General features: G+C 40.3%; 3 protein-coding genes across 3 annotated transcripts; 1 reads left to right on the forward strand and 2 right to left on the reverse strand.

The window, feature by feature from the left end:
* Nucleotides 1-1,579: 1,579 nt before the first annotated feature.
* On the reverse strand, nt 1,580-2,527 carry LOC106649653. The gene is made up of 2 exons (XM_014367181.2): nt 2,221-2,527; nt 1,580-2,126 (listed from the first exon to the last, which is right to left on the reverse strand). Exons 1-2 carry the CDS (start codon nt 2,457-2,459, stop codon nt 1,775-1,777), a joined length of 591 nt encoding a protein of 196 aa, XP_014222667.1. The 5' UTR covers nt 2,460-2,527; the 3' UTR covers nt 1,580-1,774.
* A 2,215-nt stretch (nt 2,528-4,742) lies between these two features.
* On the reverse strand, nt 4,743-16,083 carry LOC106649649 (rho GTPase-activating protein 1). Its single transcript, XM_023458975.1, has 10 exons — nt 15,958-16,083; nt 14,611-14,956; nt 8,988-9,092; nt 8,708-8,866; nt 7,595-8,045; nt 6,588-6,686; nt 6,212-6,399; nt 5,608-5,808; nt 5,373-5,479; nt 4,743-5,291 (listed from the first exon to the last, which is right to left on the reverse strand). Exons 2-10 carry the CDS (start codon nt 14,660-14,662, stop codon nt 5,118-5,120), a joined length of 1,536 nt encoding a protein of 511 aa, XP_023314743.1. The 5' UTR covers nt 14,663-14,956; nt 15,958-16,083; the 3' UTR covers nt 4,743-5,117.
* Nucleotides 16,084-16,186: 103 nt separating this feature from the next.
* Nucleotides 16,187-19,901, forward strand: LOC106649651 (GDP-Man:Man(3)GlcNAc(2)-PP-Dol alpha-1,2-mannosyltransferase-like). The gene is made up of 3 exons (XM_014367178.2): nt 16,187-16,597; nt 17,507-17,770; nt 17,838-19,901. Exon 3 carries the CDS (start codon nt 18,070-18,072, stop codon nt 19,537-19,539), a length of 1,470 nt encoding a protein of 489 aa, XP_014222664.1. The 5' UTR covers nt 16,187-16,597; nt 17,507-17,770; nt 17,838-18,069; the 3' UTR covers nt 19,540-19,901.

Genomic DNA, 19,901 nt, shown 5'->3' on the forward strand with positions numbered 1-19,901 from the left:
CATATGTACCTTCCAGATTTTGAAAAAAATGTTTATTCTAACTAAATTTTAAAACTAGGCTTTAGTGTCTTGAAAATAGAGTCATATGGCTAAACAATTGTTTCGAACGAGTGTATTGTCAACAATAAAATGTGCAAAACGACTTACGAAAAATTCATTTATATGAATTTAAATGCATAAAATCCATATAATTTTATATAGATAGAGTCACGAATTAATTAAATTTAAAGTAATCCGCATGCATAAGTATTAAAAATTCTAATACTTTTCTAATCTTATTATTTTTTTCTAAAGTTTTCTCCTTTCGAGATAAAAAATTTTGATAAAAAAGAAAATCAATTTGATAATGTGCTTCAAAACGCGGAGGGTTAAAAAAAATTAGGGGATTTTTTTCAACAAAAAAAAAAAAAAAAAAAAAAAAAAAAAAAAAAAAAAAATACAAAAAAAATTCAAATCTAATCTGGGTCTTGTTGTTATCGGGACAACTTAAGAAAGATTTGGTATCTAAATGAATTTACAAAAATTCACCAACCCATCAATGCAATGCAAGCTTCTCTTGAATTCTCGACAGCTCACGACTCCAATCCATGAATGAAGAAAAAATGGAGAGTGAAAAAACCAATAGTAAATCGGCGTCTTTAAGAACAATTTCACCGCATTATATCGTTAATTACTACACAACTATTGGAGCGCAGATAATTACGGAATACGGATAGTAACATTCGGTGGTTTCCAATCGTAGCACAAGACTCGCGAGTGAGCTGAAAACACATTCCACGCCAAGCGACGTAAAAAATTTAAAGGATAAAATATCAGCCTTTGCTTTATGATATTATGAGTTCGCAAGTTTTTTATTATTGCAATATCAATTGAATATAAGCATTTTTTTTGGTGGACAAATCCTACAAAAGCTCACTTTTTCACAACAATGAGATTTTTTGTGCTGAATGAGCCAATACACTTGACCAAAAAGCTGATAATAAAATTATATATTTATTTCTATTTATTAAAATAATATCTTTGGGTGGTCGAAAGTAGGGGGATGATCGGCAACTGGCATATTTACCTTATTTTCAGAGTGTATACATTGACATGAATTTTATTCAACATGTTGAATTATTATGTAATATAATCATTTTAGAGATTACGAGATTACTCGACCATACTCCTCTAACTCCTACAACTCTTTATAGCTATTATGCTAACGTGTCATATCTATCAAGTCTTCTGATAAAATTTCTACCACCTTGAGTTCATCTGCTGGCAATGATTCTGTACAATTTGTAAACATTTCGGGCACTCAGAAGCACATCAGAATTACGATCAGACCAAAGTCAAAAGAGAAGCCAACGACATAGATGCACGTGTAGAACTGCAGACATGTTTCTCGTTAGACCCCGTGCGATGATTTAAAATCGATCTGTTCTCATTTCTGTGGATGACAGCGGTTCATCATCGACTGTACACAGTGACTATTTTCTCAACTCTCGGCAGTACTTACACATACAGGACATAACATATGAAAGCACCGGATGAAAATTTCCCATTTAAAGCATGAAAGTAATTTTAACAAAGAGTATCGATTTTCAGTTAGTTGGATATAATTTATCAATTTTATGAGTTTACATTTTATGAGGGAACAATTAAATGTACAGTCTCTACTTCTTAATCAATATTTACAAAATAAATCGTTTTTATATACAATATTAAAATAAAATCTATAAAATATAATACTTTTTTCTTGCTTCCCCGTGGCGCGGACAAAAGTATCCCCTCACAGATCATCCCTCGGGAGTCTCTCTAGTTCCGCCTCCAGCGTGTCGGGATTGAACCTCGTGCTCCTCTTGTACACCGTGACGTCGCAAATGAATCGGCGACAGTTGGCCGGCTCTAAAGAGACCAGCACATCGTAGTGGTGCCTCGGGTTGAACATCGTCTCGGCGAGAGCCTCCGTAGCCTCGCTATCGAGATCCTCCTCGTAGCGCACGTCCGACGTCCAGGAGCAATTGGTGTAGCTGAAGTGGCGACTCTTGAGCACGGGATCGGCCGGGTCATCGATCCAGAGCAGCGACCACTCGTCATTCAAGCGCTGAGAAGTCGTGATCATTCGGCCGCCTGGAAAATCGCTGCGAGAGGAATAAAAGCGTTAATTATCGACTCGTGTTTATCGACGTTGACCTTTGTTTGTGTATTTTATTTTTCTCTTCCGTTCAGACTCACATCAATCCGATCGATTCGGGGTCGATGTAGCCGTGGCAGACGTCCTGCATGTTCTGGGTCACGAAGCTGCACACCTCGTTCTCGTCGCAGCGAGCACAGCACAGTCTCGCCTTTTCTTGGTCGGGCACTTCGAAAAAGTACGGGACTCCCTTGTTGTCGTAGAACAGCCTGGCGCTGACGATCGACGAGCTCATCGCGAGCAGCAGCAATAGAGCAACGATTCGCAACAATTTCGACATGACGGACGATGACCTCTTTGACGTATCGATGGCAAAAATCGACTGAACAACAACGGACCGCGGTGATGTTTGAATCCCAAAATTCATCGTCTGCCCCTCTCGCGCCGATTTTCGCTGTAAGTTTCCCGCGCTCATAATGTATTTAAAAGTTGTACACTAGATACAACATTTTAATTCTAGTACAAGGAATGTGGAATTTCGCGTTACAATTCCTGTTCGATTGAAAACAATTAGAGTACATCTTATTGTTTACTAAAATTTACTCTATATAAATGTAATACTCATAAATGTAAGTTAACGCTGGAAAAGATTAAACTTTAAATACAATTTAATAACAAAAAGCAATGTAATGTGCCTTCTTTAATTATTTAACAGATTTCAATTAATGATACTTTCATATTTAATGACTTTTAATCAAATCTTTCAGACCATCGAATAAATAAGAATTTGGAAAACCACGGAGTGTTTGAGTTTATTCCCATTTTTACTAATCGGAGAAAAATATAAATAACGATTTCCTTCCCAACATGACCAGGACGATCCCCAAAATCTTGTTGTGGGGATAAAAAAAAGTTTTAACCTTTCATGAAAAGTAACTCACTCCGAATAACTTTGAGTTGTTCGCAAATTGAATCGTTAGCAGTGTAAAATTTCATATTTATTAGATTATGGTTGATTAAATTTCCATTAACTAACTACTATTTGGAGGGTTGAATAAAAAGTAAGTATAACATTTATTTTAATCTTTTAATAATTTCAATTTAAGATCAACATACTTATTGTTGATTCTTCGGTTTTATATCAATTTATTATCTTGTTTATTTTATAATTTCCACTTGTTTTTACATTAATAAGGTAGCCTCTTCAGAAGTAGGCTTATCTGTTAAATTTATTGACCATATGTAATCTACAAGTTATGCATTTTGTTAAACGTATCAGACATCATAGTAATCATAGTATCAGTTGCTCATAATTCTATTACGTACATTTGTGGGACAGTTGAAACTAAATCGTTTCAAAAATTATAGTTTTTTTCTTACATGGTATTTCATACATTTTATGCACCTTCAGAATGATTGATCGCAAGTATCAATTTTTTTATACAAATATTATTATGTATCAGGAATGGCTAGTGTTTAAGAGACAGCTCGTTTGTCTTAGCATAACAGTATAGCAACTTTAACATGCGCAAGAAATTATAAATTTTCCATCATTGAGTCGATCTGGTGACAATCACTTTGCACATTGAGTGAGTAACAAAATAAAATGTGACATGAATTGTTCGCACCCAATTTGACGAAACTTTGATAGAATTTTCATCTATAATCTATTCGTTAAAATTTTTAATGGTATTATAATAAATAAATTCTCATAAAAACTTATTTTCTTGATTTATATAGATATCTCTGCATGGTACGCGATCGTTATGCAGTTGCCTAGATTTTGTTGTTGTTGTTAAGTTCTTTTTTTTTCATGTGTTGAATATAATTAAAAATCAAATCTAAGCGCTTAAAATTTTATATTTTCACAACGCTGACATATGTACAAATAATTTTAAGTATCATAGGATTTTTGTATAAACTTATTCATAAAAACCAAAATAAATAAATTAATTTGAATTATTCATTTTAATCTAAATGGTATTAATAAATTAGTCAACTTATTTATTTATTAAAAATCACTTGGAATGTTCAATCTAAGATCATTAAAAGAAAATATTAAAAATATATAAACAATCAAATACGCATAAACTGATTCAGTACTTAAATAAAACAGAATTTTAGAGAAATCTTCCAGTTTTATAAATATTTTACAAAAAAAATTAATTACATAATTCGAATAATACTATTGTTATGAATAATCATTGTGACATTTTCATCATCTTTGGTATGCTTGGTTGAAAATAATTTTTCCATTTAAATATACACACCTTCGAGACTCGTATTTTTTCAAATCAGTCAAATCGTTCTGACTTTCAAATATCACTGTCGTAAACTCTTTTGCATTAATTATTAGACTCTCAGAAAAAATCAGTATTAAAAATCACTTTTGGAAAGTAAATTTCTATGCATCAATTAAACAGATTTCAGAATTAACAAGTGTTATTACAAAATATAAACATTTCATAGATAATTATCATTTTCATTAATATCCACTGGTATAAGATATTTATAAATGTAACAATCGTACCAATAATATTTCGTTATTTATAACATGATGCAATATTATTACCATCATTGTTTCATACAACCGAGGGTAATTACTTCAAACAACTCTCTGAAGATTTTCATACTTTGCTATTAAAGTCGTATCAACTCTGAATGATTCGTATCATTTATCCTCCGTAAGTATAATAATTCGATGTCAACAAAATGTTACACAACAATTCTCGACAAAAAAGATGGCATTCGAAGATTTTGCCACCGATATATTTCATTCGTAAATCGTAATATTCGTATTCGTTAAATGAATGATAAAAACATGGAGAGTTCTTGAGCGTTCGATTCGTCGTTAGAGGAATAATATTTAAGAATACAGATGATTTCTAGATCCCCAAAGAGCCACTTCGAAGACTGTACACAAGGCTTGAATTTGAGCTTTCAGTTAGGCCCGTTGTTTTTTTGTTTAGTTAATTCTTTGCGCTATACATTCGTTTATTTAAATAATAAAAATTTTATCTTGGTCAGTGAACACGTAGTCGATGAACTGATTGATCGGTCCGATCGCGGACAGGGACATGCCGCGCGAGGGCGGCGACCTCACGAGATTTGGTCCGAATACTACAGCGAGATTGCTGGACGTCATTTTGTTCAGATCGCATCTGTCCATCACCTGCGAAGGGACAAGAGAAACGTTTGCAATGACAAAAGTGGAAGTAACAATTTTACGAAATTGCTGGAGATCGTCTCTTACCCTCGATAAAAATTGAACGATGTATTTTAGGAGATGATAATTGTCCTCTGGCAGTTTTTCGAGAATCAGAATCTTCACCCGCTTCGGACGCTCGTCCTTTGGTAGAGCTAAATGAAAAGATAAACTCGTTAACAATGTAGGCACATACTGTAATGACGGCGCGGTCGAAGAATGCGCATCATTCAACATTATGCAAATTATAATTATAATAATAATAAATAATGTGTGTACTGACTTTGGAACTGCGTGATTTCATCGTAGAGCTCGTACGTCATCAGCGGCTCCTCGAGCTCGCGCAGGAACGTCTTCAGCAGCACGGCGGCTATGTGTGGATCGTTTTGGAAATCGATCGGCAGTCCCTGATTGCACTTGCTCTGCAGCTCCTTTATCACGGCCACGTTGGCGGATCTTCGGAATATACCCTCGGTTTCCAGCGCTGTTTATAAATAAAAAAAAGTAATTAGAATTTTCGTCCCACACATCGATGCGATTGAAATTTCTCGTGCATAATCGTAGGTTTTTTTCTTTTTTTTTTTTTTTGCACACCTTCGTGATCGGAGACAAGCAAGTTTCGCGACTATATGACATCTCGCTATGAGCTAATAATAAACTCGCGACGTTAAGTAAATGACACGTTACGTTGAATAGGTCGTTTTCACGCGGCGTGCGAGGCTCGTAGCGAAATAACAAGTCGGCGGCGCGCATTTGCCTCGCTCGTGTGCGCGCCTCGTATAATACACACGATGTACGCCTGCTGTGTACCTATTATATAGAGACGCGCGAGGACAACACACAGCATGACGACGACGACGACGACGACGACGATGATAAGTACTTACCGTCAGGTGTATCGAGAAATTCCACGCATTGCCTGACAATAGGCGGTATCGGGTCTCCTCTGTTATTTTCCTTGATGAATTGAAGACTGGCACCGAACTGTGTCGTTGGCGCCGGTGCAGCTATCGAACTCTGCGGAGGATTCGCCGATATGTTTTTCTTGTGTTTCAGCATCAGTTGCTCGTCATGTCTGTAAAACGACGAATCATTGGGGCACAAAATTTCACGCTCGTCGTCCTCGTGCGCTTGCTCGTTCCAGCATATAACCGCGCACCAGCAGCAACGCAACAGCAGCATGGCCATTTTCTTACGAACACACTGTATACGCGCCGCACACTGTGTGCCTCTCTGTATCGTATATTATTATTGTGTACTTACTCGATCACTTGTTGCGGAATGATTAATTGGTCCAGGTTGATGTGCTGAGCCAACTCGTGTAGATAATTGACGTACATCATTTTCCTCCCGAATTTAGCGCTGAAAACCACCAAGAACACATCGGTCAATTTTTTTTTGCAAACTTCGAGTCGCGGCGGCTTCGAAGTCGCAGTCGTCGCAACGTTACGTCGCGCGAATAAGGACATATTCAAAACACACGCCTCGCTGTTGTGAAAAAATGAACTCGTCAGTCCGCTCTCGGCGTACTTGGCGCGCAAAAAAAGTATAAGATAACAAAAAATCCGGTCAATTTAGAGATACGACGATCGCGAGTGCGTAGTAGTGCTTTTTTTTGCCTTCTTTCGACACCATCGTCGACATACGTGAATACGTACTTATGTTTTTTTTCTGCCTCTCGTAACACAGTTTGGTACAGAGATGCTGCTCACGAGCTTTACCGAAGAAAGCCTAGGCATTCGTACGCGCGCGGTGCAAAAATTAACGTTAATTATTTTCGTACGCGAAAGTAGCTACTACGGTCCGGATGAATAGAGAGAGAGAGAGAGCGAGAAAGAGAAGGGATGGATGTATTTTTTTTTCTTCAAAAAGTAACGTACGATTTTCGTGAACTCGGAGTATATATTCAATTCAGCGATAAGCTATCTTTGGTGAACTTAAAAAAAAAGCCATCAAACAGTTTTGGATCCATATACGGACACGTATAATAACATGATCAGCCTCGACGAACGTACACCGGAAATACGTATTGAATCATTAGCTGCGTTGCGCTTACGATGCACCAGGGCCACGATTATACAGGCATCGTGCGCCGATACAATAATAAATCGTCGTTGCGACAAAGTAGTTTTTATACTTTTTACGCCATGCAGAAACACACGCGCGCGCGCAAGCACAGCGCATAAAATAAAAGCGATAAGACGACGACGACGACGATCGTTATCGCGCGACTGCAATATCACATGAAAAAGCGCACAATGTGTGCCCACCTGATGGCCGGTTTGAATAATCCCCAGATTATCCTGATGAAGCTGGTCGGGTGCACGAGATACAGGGCCTTGAGGTTCTTCTTGTACTTGCGGTCGAAGGCGCGAAACGCGTGCCAGAGCCACGTCACCGGTGGCTTGTTCTTCGAGGTCAGGCCGTGATGGAAGTACACGAGGCTGTAGTCCTGCTCGACGAACGTGTCGAGCGTGTGGGTGAGGTAGCGCAGCAGCTTGGCGTGATTGAAGCTCGCCGGCGTCGTCGTCGCCGCGTTGGCATTCGTGGCGGCGTCGTTGCCGCTGCGGCCCACGACGGGCGGCAGCTTGCAGGCCGACACGACGATGACCTTGCGACCGGCGCTGTCGTCGCCCACGACCTCGACGATGCCCAGCGCCGCGATGTCGCTGTAGTCCTCCTCGTCGGCCAGCTCCGTGTCCAGGGCTTCCAAGTAGTCGGCTATGCATCGCACCGCGTGATACGAGAGGACAAATTCTCGGTTACTCTCTTGCATTTAGGAACGATGAATAAGATCTAGACAAAAACTCGAGCGCGGCGCACGGTTTCTGAAGCAATTACGATTGCACAAAGTGTATCGCGGTATCGATCTTCGTATATACGCACGTACATTATATCGGGCCAGACAATGAGGCGCGCTCGGCGCGAGCTCGTTTAAGTATTCTCTCAGCTGCGCTCGCGAAAACAATAAAACAGTAAAGTACAATGGGTCTCTCGGTCTCGAGCTCGCGCGCGGCCAGATTATAAGCGACGCGCATACGTAAAAAAAGAGGTAGGGCTTTTCAACGCTCGATTATTAACGCCGCGCGTGCAGGTATAAAGAGTATAACGATCGTTATGGTTTCGCTGAGATATGGATTCGTAGATACTTGTTTTTTTTTTCTATTTTTTTACCGCACTATCGTAATTTTTATTACTGCGCGGCAGTTTCCACGAGGAAAGTCGCCTATACAGCGATGCTCGAATTGCCACAAATATCGCGAACGCGTCATGAAATACGTATCGACCGATCATCGAAATAATTCGGCACTATTTTCGGGAAAGCGGAAAGTTTCGGAGCGGCGGCCTCGTTCTCCTCCTCACGCGCACTCAGACAGACTTACCGGCCTCTACGACGGGCGCGTCGACGAGCGCCTCCTCGAAGTTCTCCTCGATCGTGCCATCGCTCACGGGGCTCTCCAAGTAATCGGCGATCCCGACGACGCCTCCGATACCGCCCACGCCCACGTTCAGCTCGAGATTTTCTTCCAATGTATCTACAGCTGCAGAGAAGGCAAAGACGATTAACATTGACATTTTTATGACGAAATTCACTCGCAGCTCGTTGACATTCGTCTGCATATAAGTGTATGATATAAAATGAACAGAGAGAGAGAGACTTACAAGTAGTCGCCGGAGCTTGTAGTTCTGTATCGTCGAATTCCAAATTTGGCTCGTAGTCATGAAAGTCCGATAGGCTTGGATACGGGTCGTCCGATTCATTATTCACTGCAATAAATACAAAACGAGAAACGGTCAAGTTCACCTCCATATATATTGGAACAATCTTAATTGCGATAAAATGAGCGTATGTGTATTTTTCGTTTTAAACTCGCAAGCTTATAGCATCGAATCGTTGAACCTGATTTTGCACATACGCGGACGCAATGAGTCGAGAGATATTTATTTAAGTTCGCGAGGCATGAATAATCCAACTTTCTTTAATCTTCTCGAAAGTCGAGCGACCGATCTGTATATAGCCTATCCCCGTATATAGGAATGTCGCGCCGCGATCACGTCGCAGCCAGCTCTCCGGGACGCACGACAGTTCGCTTCCCCAATTTTCTTTGTTTATAATTGCCATCGACGTCGCGGAGCTCTCGGATTTTATTCTCGCACGTATAATATTAAAAAGGCGAGTATCCGCTTTGTATATAATAGTGGCATTCGGGTTGGCTCGTTTGAATTTCGCAGACAGGTCATTTACGTATCAATACTTAATAAGATGCCGCGAACGCTTTTCTCAATTTCACTCGATCCGCACTTATAAATGTGTATATATATAATGTCGGACAGCTTAATATAATAACACACTATCGATTTTTCTTCGTCAACGCACGCGCGTACACATCTATGCATCCTTTTCCGCCTTTAACTCTTAATTAGTTTCGCTATATCTAAATGCAATCGTATATGTATTTTTCTGTTTTCTTCGCGCTGCGCTCTCGCAAGCAGTTGCGTCGTATATCGGAGAAAAAGAAGAAGAAAAAACCGGTCGTAAACATAATTCATGCCTGCTCGCGCGATCCCACCGCGCTGCAGAGTCGATTTTCTAATCGTCTCAGGCACTCGTAGATATCTCGTTGCGCGCATTTATATATCGCATACGAGTAATGTAAGGTAAACACCATTACGGATCTCGAGAGCGAGGCGTGTGTAAGGAAGAAAAAATGTACACCGCGTTGTAACCGGCAGAAATCGATGCGGCGTTTACATAAGTGCAATTTGTGCGCAGCAGCTGTTCGCGACGAGGACGTACATCAAACAGCAACAATCCTAATCGCGAGCCGCACGCGGACACGCGATTTATAACTGCAGCAGCCCAGTAGGCTACCCCCCCAAAATTTACGAGTACTTTGAGGAGTTCGAAAGATACGGACACAGGGCTCGAGAAGATACGCTTAGTCAGATATGTGTGCGCGTTTAAAAACACACGCGATCGTTACAATGGATGTAAATTATCGAGAAGCAGCGCCACACCCTCGCACGCGTCGCGGCTACGTTACGACTTGGCGCGGGACCTGCACTACTGCCGCCGCGCGCACACCTGTAGGTATATAATGCTTTTAGCTCGCCTATTCTCTCTCTCTCTCTCTCTCATTCCTTTTTTCCATGCAGCGCAGCGTCGGCTCGGCACATATAAGGCCAACATGGAAAAACGTACTACGTACATATCGCGTGAGGCTGAGGTGGTGGTGGTGGTGCTACTCTCAACTCCACGCTGCGCGTCTATCGAGGCTTTATAGTACCTGCGTGACGTACACAGAGAGAAGCAAGGAGAAGGAAAATTGCGTGATTTGCATCGTCGACGAGGCAAGTAGCAGTAAGACGGCTTCCGGTCGGTGGCGGCGGCGGTGCTCTCTGCGCGCTTCAACACACGGACGAAAACTCTTTGACGCGCGAGCACCCGTATATATAGGTACAGGGTACTATTACCTCCTACGCCGTGTATATATAGTTACTCGTCATCCCCGCGTGCGATCGGTGTGCGCGCGTGTGACCTGGATTTTCATTTCATGTGTAGCTGCTGCTGCTGTACCAGAGACGGCGTGCGCGATAATGTTTACGTTCGAGTTTTGCGCGTCGACGTATTCTACTACTACTACAGCTATACTAGTACAGAGCCGCCCTCGTTTGAATTCAGCATATATATATATGGGCTATTCCACAACAGGTGTTGCAGGCCCAAAAAATGAAGTTGAAAGTAACCATTTACTCTTCAAGAACACAATGAAAAATGAAAATCCTGAAGGGCACAGCCCCCTAGGTCCAACCCTTATGGATCTACAGGGGCTCAAAGTTGGATTTTCATGGTATGAGGATATTCTGCTTCTTACTCTGCTTTTCTGGGGGGACATAAGAAAAAATTTTTAAACCATGTTTTTTCATGTAAAATTTGATGTAGAATTCAAATCTGTACTCAGATGAGACATTAATAACCTCAAAACCCCTTGAAATAGAAAGTATGGTGTAATAGGACATAAATGTCAAAAAAAAAATATGTTCGTATACCTCAAATCAGCCCATATTGTAATATGTTCATCGATACACCAAAATACAACTTCTGATAAAGTTTGGTAACTGAGTCTCCATTACAGACAATTTGGTAGCTAGCGAAGAGGCAAAAAACATGGAAAATGAGGAAAAAACCATGTTTTTTGGGCTTTCAAAAGCTACATAATGATCTGTAATGGAGACTCAGTTACCAAACTTTATCAGAAGTTGTATTTTGGTGTATCGATGAACATATTACAATATGGGCTGATTTGAGGTATACGAACATATTTTTTTTTTGACATTTATGTCCTATTACACCATACTTTCTATTTCAAGGGGTTTTGAGGTTATTAATGTCTCATCTGAGTACAGATTTGAATTCTACATCAAATTTTACATGAAAAAACATGGTTTAAAAATTTTTTCTTATGTCCACCCAGAAAAGCAGAGTAAGAAGCAGAATATCCTCATACCATGAAAATCCAACTTTGAGCCCCTGTAGATCCATAAGGGTTGGACCTAGGGGGCTGTGCCCTTCAGGATTTTCATTTTTCATTGTGTTCTTGAAGAGTAAATGGTTACTTTCAACTTCATTTTTTGGGCCTGCAACACCTGTTGTGGAATAGCCCATATATAGGCACGACGTTTGAGAAATTCGAGATTATTTGAAATGCGTAAAAGGTCTTGGATTCGCTCGTTTACATTACACGTTTATCGCGTTTACACGCGCACGCAAACGTTATAGCAGCCCCGCGCAGTTGCACGAATCCAGTATTAATCTCTAATTCAAGCGCGTAAGTGATATATCGAGTTTTCAAGCCGCGCGGCGTTAGAGAGAGAGAGAGAGAGAGAGGAGAAAACTCGGCACGTTCAGAATCGAGAAATTCTATATAAATAATGGCCTACCGAACTCACGGGACTCTTATAAAAACATCGGATCGTATATCCCACATGCAGCACACACACACACACCCTGATATTATAGTTTTGTATTTATACAAGTGCTAGTACGCGCGTGTTAGAGCTGTGTGGGTCGATACTCGCGGCTCTCGCACAAACACACATGCTTCCGTATATGCGAATACCCGCGTTGCGAACGCGGCCAGTATACAGTCGTATATACATAGCAGTGCCATTGCTGCGCGGCCGCCTCTCGATGAACACGAAGCTTTTTTTCGGCGAGCTGCAACGAAGCTTTTTAATATGCTTTACTCGAGAGAGATTACACGCATAAGATCCGAAAAATGACGCAGGATTAAGACATCGGGGCGACACGCTGCTGATCTTCGGAGCTTTACTACGCGCTTCCTCTCGCGTGGTGTGCACGTAATACAGTGTAAACAACGATCGATCGCGAACGATTGAACGCGCCGAGCTTATCGCTTCTCCTCGATCGCCCAAGTTTTTTCTCTATACATATACACACAGCATAATGCCTCGAGATTGAAATCGATTCGAGATAAAGGCGTCGCGTTGCATGTAATATATGTAGAGTAGTACAGAAGCAGCGTGAACGACGACGGAGATAAAAAGTGCATTTTATTTAATCGATAAAAAGCTCTCTCTCTCTCTCTGTACTTCGGGCGCTAGCTCTCTCTCGTTCGTTAATGCGCGCGCGAGAAGTTGTATATATCATTCTTCATCAAGCTCTCATTTCGGGGGAGCGCGCAAAGGGTTTAAAGTGCAACCGAAATCTTACGTACTCGAGTCAGCGATTTTTTTTTCTTTCTTTCATCGTCGTTGATGCGGTCATTAAAATGTATTTCACGTTCGTTCGCGCGTTGCGCAAAGAGGGGCATTCGAATTCGTTTTTTTTTTCGTACATTGTGCGTCGAGATTCCGCAATAAAAAAGCGTGCCAAAACTGCCAGTGAACAGAGAGAGAGAGAGAGAGAGAGAAAGAGCAAAAGCCAAAGAACCCATCCATAAAATACTTTGAAAACCAGACAGTGTGTAAAGCTCGAATGTACACACTCCAACAACACATGTATTAATCAAGATTTATTTCTTTTTGGGCACATACCTATTTTTATCATTATGTTGATTAAGAGTCTATGTTATGTCTCGGTCGTAACTAAGGTAGCGGTGTCAAGAAAAAGTCTGAGAGCAGAAGGACTTGCGAGTGATTGATATTTTTTTAACTTTAAGAAAGTTGTCAACGCTCTATCATTAAAATTAGTTGAATTTTTTAAACTTTAAGTACTCTCACGTATTTAGGTTGTGCTTTATCTTATCAGTAAGCTCGACTGTTACTAAAAAAGAGCTTGTTCTCATTGCGACGTGTGCATTTGAATGAAGTATTTAGTATGCGCTCATAATAATTATAATTCATAATATAATCTACTGATTTCAATTCCCTTTGAAAGCTCAAGTTTTTTTACATGAATGTTTGTATAGATTTGCACGAAGATAATAAAGGCTTTTTACATTTCATAAGAGGACTCGAGCAGTTTACTTATAAGGTTTGCAGCGCTGCTTTATGTATACGGTATGCTAAATATATTGTGCAACATCCTCTAGAATCAATATTAATCACTTTCCATCTCCTGCAAGTGATTACATCATTATTTGTGACTTCATCTCTGATTGATGTTTGATTCAAAATTATATATGTATATCAAGCGGACTTGAATGAGATCACATAATGGTAGGCTTAATAAGGAGCGCTCGTTTCGATGACAAAGTGACAAGCAAATATCTCTGCAACTTGACATTTTTCGGTACAATCGGAATGAATGATTTTCTGACAAGTTTATTTACTTGTCCTTATAGAGCTTTCTATCCGCACACACAGACGCTTGCGCCGGGCTTGTATAACACGAGAGAGCATGTAACATCCGGACATCTTTACACTCGTATTTTCGTATTTCCATAAACAAACAAAAGCGTGGTGGCTCGTGCAAAATAACGAACGTTCGTCGATTGCAGTCGCCTACGCAGCGAGAGCAGCATCGAGCACGCGGATTAAACAGCATCATCTCTGCTGCGTGCCTGCAAGCGGACACTACACGCGGTATTCGTTAAGAGAAAAGCCAGAGCTGCAGCTGCAGTATTTGTTGCAGCACACAGTTTTGAGCTACAATAACGGTATAACACTCGGTTTTACGACGTTTAGCAGGCGAGTTATAAAGAGAGAGAAGAGAGAAAGAGCCGTGTTTGATTCTGCGGGGGAATAGTCTCTTGCTTGCGTGTGTGTAAGTGTATATGTAATGTGTGTCTGTGTGTGTTTGTGTGTGTCAGTGCTCTCTCACCTGTGAGTACTCTCGCGGGACTGAGCGCTGGCTGATGATAATCGGCTTCCATTTCTGTGTGACACTATCTTCGTCGTCTCTCTGCTCTCTGCTCAGCCTGCCTGCGGGCCGCCTATTATATTATGATTTTTTTCTTCTTCTTCTTCTTCTTCTTTTGTACTTCAATGTTTCTCTCCTTTCTGCTGTCTTCGTCGTGCAGCTGAGAACGAGAGACAGACAGAGAGATAGACCCCTTGTATTCGCAACGTCGCAGGGCCCACAGTCCGATGCGCCACTATATACGTATATGATTATCGTGACTAATGTGTCACTCGTACACTCACTACGCGCACATTCGCGCACTAACCTATAATAAATATAATATATATATGCGAATGAGATATATTATGCAGTGCACACACGCACAGTGGACGCGCACGGACACCGATGCATTTATTAATATTGTATCACAATACACACGTACACGCGCATTCAAACGATCGCGTTATACATCGCTGCTGCTACTGCTACTACTACTCGCGCGACTCGTTGGCCTGCAGCAGTCATACATGTATATTATAATAGGCAAAAGGCACGTATATATATAATAATGTACACACGCGCAAAACCGTATCGCACAGCACACCGACTAGCTACTGCTGCTCTGCTGCTGCTGCTGCTGCAGCTGCATAGAGCTGTGTATACATACGAGAGCCGCTGAGCGCGCGCACACACATACACACACGGATAGGTATTCACACACACACAGTCACTGAGCAGCAGCACAGAGTGGAATATTAGGTGCAGTGGTAGTTGGGTATTACTACTATCTCGATGCACCGCGCCATGCACAGGAAAAGAAGAAAAGTAAAACACAAAGGGCAGAACGCAAGAAAAAAACTTAATTGACTCGAAGCGAAGGAGCTTCTTGTATTATATAGCGAGGCGTTCTTTTCTTTTCTTTTTTGTCGTCGTCGTTGTTGTTGCCTTGAAACACGAGCTGCCCCAGCGCAGTTATTATAATCTAAACGGCATCGTTATCGAATGTGCAGCCGCAGCAGCAGTAGTGGAGTAACAGCAACAGCGAATCGCTGTGTCGTTAGTGGGTAGTGGTCTCGCTGGAAATCGTCGTCGTCGTCGTCCAAGTCGCAGACGACGTAGACCGCGTCATCGTGCGAATTTGAAGTTGACACTGTCGATATTCTCTCGATAAACACGCACGCACGCACACAGACACAGAAGCAGGTGCACGCAGTATGCACACGGCAGCTGCTTTTTATTATTATTACAAAATTATTAACGCAATAATTAAAAAGCTCTCGCGTATCGAGTTCACTGAGCTTTTCAGTCTGTCCGTCTCTGTCTTACGTTCTCAATTATCTATACGTACGTATATACAAACATAAAGAAAGTATAATATGTACGGGGTTATACGTGGAGTTACAGTGTGTATATGAATCCACGCGATACAACGTATACGCGGATGTGTCTTTAACTCGACTTGGCGCGAGTGACTGGGTGCTTGCTCCCAACGCGATAGTCTTCGACTCCGAAAGTGTCTATGTGTGTATCGTATACATATACGTACGGTATGTATGTATGTATAAGTAGCGAATGATGATATCGTATAGTACGATCCCCACCCCTCGCAGTGCCTCATGCCCCTTTCCTACTCCAGCAGCAGCATATATATTCCGTATAGTCGTCATATACAAGCGCTTTCTGCGCGCGCGACTACGACGACGACGACGACGACGCTTTGTTCCGAAAGACTGACCATATGTGCGCATTTCCAATGTGCCATAATGTAATCGCGCGTGTGTGCTTACTGCTCGCTCCTACAGCTTATCCCACGAGCGAGTAGTGCATTATGTTGTATGCTCCTTCTGCGCGCACGGCCTCGTGTATCGCCCCCGTCCCTAGTCAATTTTTTTTAGTCTTGCATTCGATACGCGCGAGTTGGAAAAAAGCTGCAGCTGGTCGCTGTGCTGTGGTGCATCATCGTCGTGTAAGTATAGTATAAGTTGAGAATATATAGCGACTGCAGGTCACGACTCGGCGCGCGATTCCCATCGCGCGCGGCGAACTTTGTATCGTATAATATTCCTTAGCCTTCGTGACACCGAGGGCGCGCGCGCCGGAACCGACTGCTGCTGCTGCTGCTCTGCACTGCTGCACTCTTGAACACATTGCAATATTTACAATGAAAATTGACCCCACAACGATACTTGCATCGCATATCCGTGGAGAGGAAGATTCCTTGCCTATCGAAATCGACGTAGTTTGAAACGTGCCACCGATGGATAAACTGCGTACCCAGGCGCGCTCGATATTTACGTTACTGCGTAATGATAATTGTATTATGGAGACTTGGCGCGAGTTTGGAACTCATTAATTTTCAATCCCCTCGTGTATGCGGGTCGATAAATATAGGTAGCTATATATTTCGTGGCTGCTACCGCGAAATCCGGGCTGAAATTAATTTTTCTGTCTATTTTCGAAAGCGCAGCTTTTTTTATACGCTCGAATGAAGGTTCGTTTCAAATATCTATTGCATGGGTTATTTTTACGGAACTCCCCGCGATGACTAAGTAAATGCGCTTTAAATTAGATCCTCGACGAACTCATCTGAGTTTTTTTTAACGATTCACGATTTTATCACGTTTTTTTTTGTAACGACTACCACCCCTCGTATCACCCATCAACACGTTATGTATAAGTACTAGCCGTCATTCTGCATGTGCGCGCACGAGATACACTGACACTGACAGCGCACATAGACACTGCTCGCAATGTTTCCATTCGGTTCGTCGTACTTAGAGGCTCGCGTCGCGGCATATCAACGGAGAATAAAATTGAAACATGCGCCGAAAGTCGTATCGTTTAGCAACGTTTGAAATTTCATTATCTCCCCTAGACATCGTCCGCGAGACGGCAAGCTTCATCGCCGATCGTCGTTTTTCGGACGCAGCAGCGAATTGTTTGATTCCGAAAGCGGTACATATATGTGAGCAGAAACATTACACGCATGAAATGTGGCAGACCGGAGATTGTTAATGTATACAATATATAAGTGATTCCAAAGCCAGTATAAAAGAAGAAGAAAAAAAGGAGAAGAAGAAGAAGCAGAAACATTGCGAGCTTGTGGTACATACGCACATATACGACCGGAAGATATCAAGTAAGTTTCCTTTATACGGAGTTGAGTGAATTTCGCAATAGTTACGCAAAATTCTGTCCTTTTGCAGGAAAATTTCATTCGGCAATCAGCGATAGAATATATGAGTCAATCAAGATGATCAGAATATAAACAGTGAGGTTACATAGTATGCAGATTGTTTGGCTGCATCAAGAAAAACAATGTATATATAGTATACCGCTGATAGTTAATTGTCTTATAGGATCAACAACAATCAATTTCAAAGAGACAGCTCGAGGTTGTTGACACACACAGAGCAATAACAAAAACATCGTACAACAATGTTTTTTTATTTACACATAAGACTGATCAAGTTCATCTGTCAATCGGTTGCCTTTATTTTGACATGTTGGCTTTTTTTCATGTGCCTTTATCCACTATTTATTTGGATTTTATTCAAAGCTTTCTTTACCAAGTCCCTGCAAGCACACAGCAAAGACAATGATGAAATCACCGTGGGCATATTTCATCCTTATTGTAATGCAAGGTCTGGAGGAGAAAGAGTCTTGTGGTCTACTGTCAGAGCTTTGCAATCTTACTACAAAAATGTACACGTTTTCATATACACTGGAGATTTAGACTATGATCGAGAGACTATTTTAGCAAATGTTGAAAAAGTGTTTGATTTGAAGCTGCACAATAATATAAATATTGTTTATTTGCATCGAAGGAATTGGGTGGAAGCCAAGAGATATCCATTTTGTACTTTGTTAGGACAAAGTTTAGGATCCATTTGGTTGGGATGGGAGGCTTTAACGCTTTTTAAACCAGACATTTATATTGATACAATGGGTTATGCATTTACTTACCCATTGTTCAAATATTTTGGAGGCTGCAAAGTTGCTTCTTATACCCATTATCCAATAATTTCATCAGATATGTGCAATCAGGTATCTAATGGTTCAGTCTCTGTTACTAATTGTGAGTTAATAGCTAAAAATCCATTTCTATCTACTTTAAAATTGGGTTACTACAAAGGCATAGCATTCTTATACAGTTTAGCAGGCTGTAGTGCAGATATTGTAATGGTAAATTCTTCTTGGACTCAGGCACATATTAATTCTATATGGAATTGTCCAAAACGGACACATCTATTGTATCCACCATGTGACGTTGCAAAACTTATTGAGCTACCTTTAGTATCTGATGATATAAAAAACCAGGAAATCCGAATAGTTTCTGTCAGTCAGTTTAGACCAGAAAAAAATCACAATCTTATGATTCAAGTAATGGAAAAATTAAAATCTATAGTTGATGATGAAACTTGGAGTAAAATTCGATTGATATTGGTAGGCTCTTGTAGAAATCAAGTTGATGAAGTTAATGTTAACAAATTGAAAAACTTAGCAAAAAAAGTTGATGTAAATGACAATATAGAATTTAAAGTAAATATTCCATACAATGACTTGATCCAAGAATTACAAAAAGGGACTATTGGTATTCATGCTATGTGGAATGAACATTTTGGTATAAGTGTTGTAGATGGCTTAGCTGCTGGTCTTATTATGATTGCTCATTCTTCTGGTGGACCACTTGCAGATATTGTTAATACAGATACTTTGACCAGGAATGGTTATTTAGCTAATGACATAGATGAATATGTTGAAAAAATAATCTCAATTGTAAATATGCCTATTAGAGAAAGAGATTTAATAAGAACAAACGCTAGGATATCTGTTGATCGCTTTTCAACAGTTTGTTTTGAAAAAAATTTAGCAAAAATTGTTGAGCCATTATTTAAACAAAGTTAAATAGAAGTCACTTAAACAAGAATATGTATTTAATTAGTTGCAATAAACTAAAACAAATTATTTTTTTTAAAAAAAAATATATTTATAGAATATATATCTACATATAATATAATATGGTGAAGATGACACTTGTATATAAATAAACTATACCTTGACTAAATTTTTAGGTACTTATACTTTCAATAATTCTTAAAATATATGTACAATACACTTTAAAAAATTTATCCCAACTTAATGTAAAAAAAACACTTAAGAACTTTAACTTGTAATAACTATTAAGCATAACGATTGATTTTTTGTACAACTTCCATTTGATAATATTCATTGTTGAATTTTTGTTAACTTACAGTTCATTACATAAT

Source organism: Trichogramma pretiosum, unplaced genomic scaffold, assembly GCF_000599845.2.
Source record: "Trichogramma pretiosum strain Unisexual culture from Peru unplaced genomic scaffold, Tpre_2.0 scaffold37, whole genome shotgun sequence".
In the NCBI taxonomy this organism is placed as follows: Eukaryota; Metazoa; Arthropoda; class Insecta; order Hymenoptera; family Trichogrammatidae; genus Trichogramma; species Trichogramma pretiosum.

What these genes read in the sequence shown, in the direction of transcription:
- LOC106649651 (XM_014367178.2), top strand. Translation starts at nt 18,070, where the DNA reads ATGTTTTTTTATTTACACATAAGACTGATCAAGTTCATCTGTCAATCG.
- LOC106649649 (XM_023458975.1), bottom strand. Translation starts at nt 14,662, where the DNA reads ATGGAAGCCGATTATCATCAGCCAGCGCTCAGTCCCGCGAGAGTACTC. An exon ending in CGCGCCCGTCGTAGAGGCCG is followed by an intron (nt 8,046 to 8,707) that starts GTAAGTCTGTCT and finishes TGCGATGCATAG; the next exon opens with CCGACTACTTGGAAGCCCTG. An exon ending in ATTCCGCAACAAGTGATCGA is followed by an intron (nt 6,400 to 6,587) that starts GTAAGTACACAA and finishes GTCGTTTTACAG; the next exon opens with ACATGACGAGCAACTGATGC.
- LOC106649653 (XM_014367181.2), bottom strand. Translation starts at nt 2,459, where the DNA reads ATGTCGAAATTGTTGCGAATCGTTGCTCTATTGCTGCTGCTCGCGATG. An exon ending in CCCGAATCGATCGGATTGAT is followed by an intron (nt 2,127 to 2,220) that starts GTGAGTCTGAAC and finishes TTCCTCTCGCAG; the next exon opens with CGATTTTCCAGGCGGCCGAA.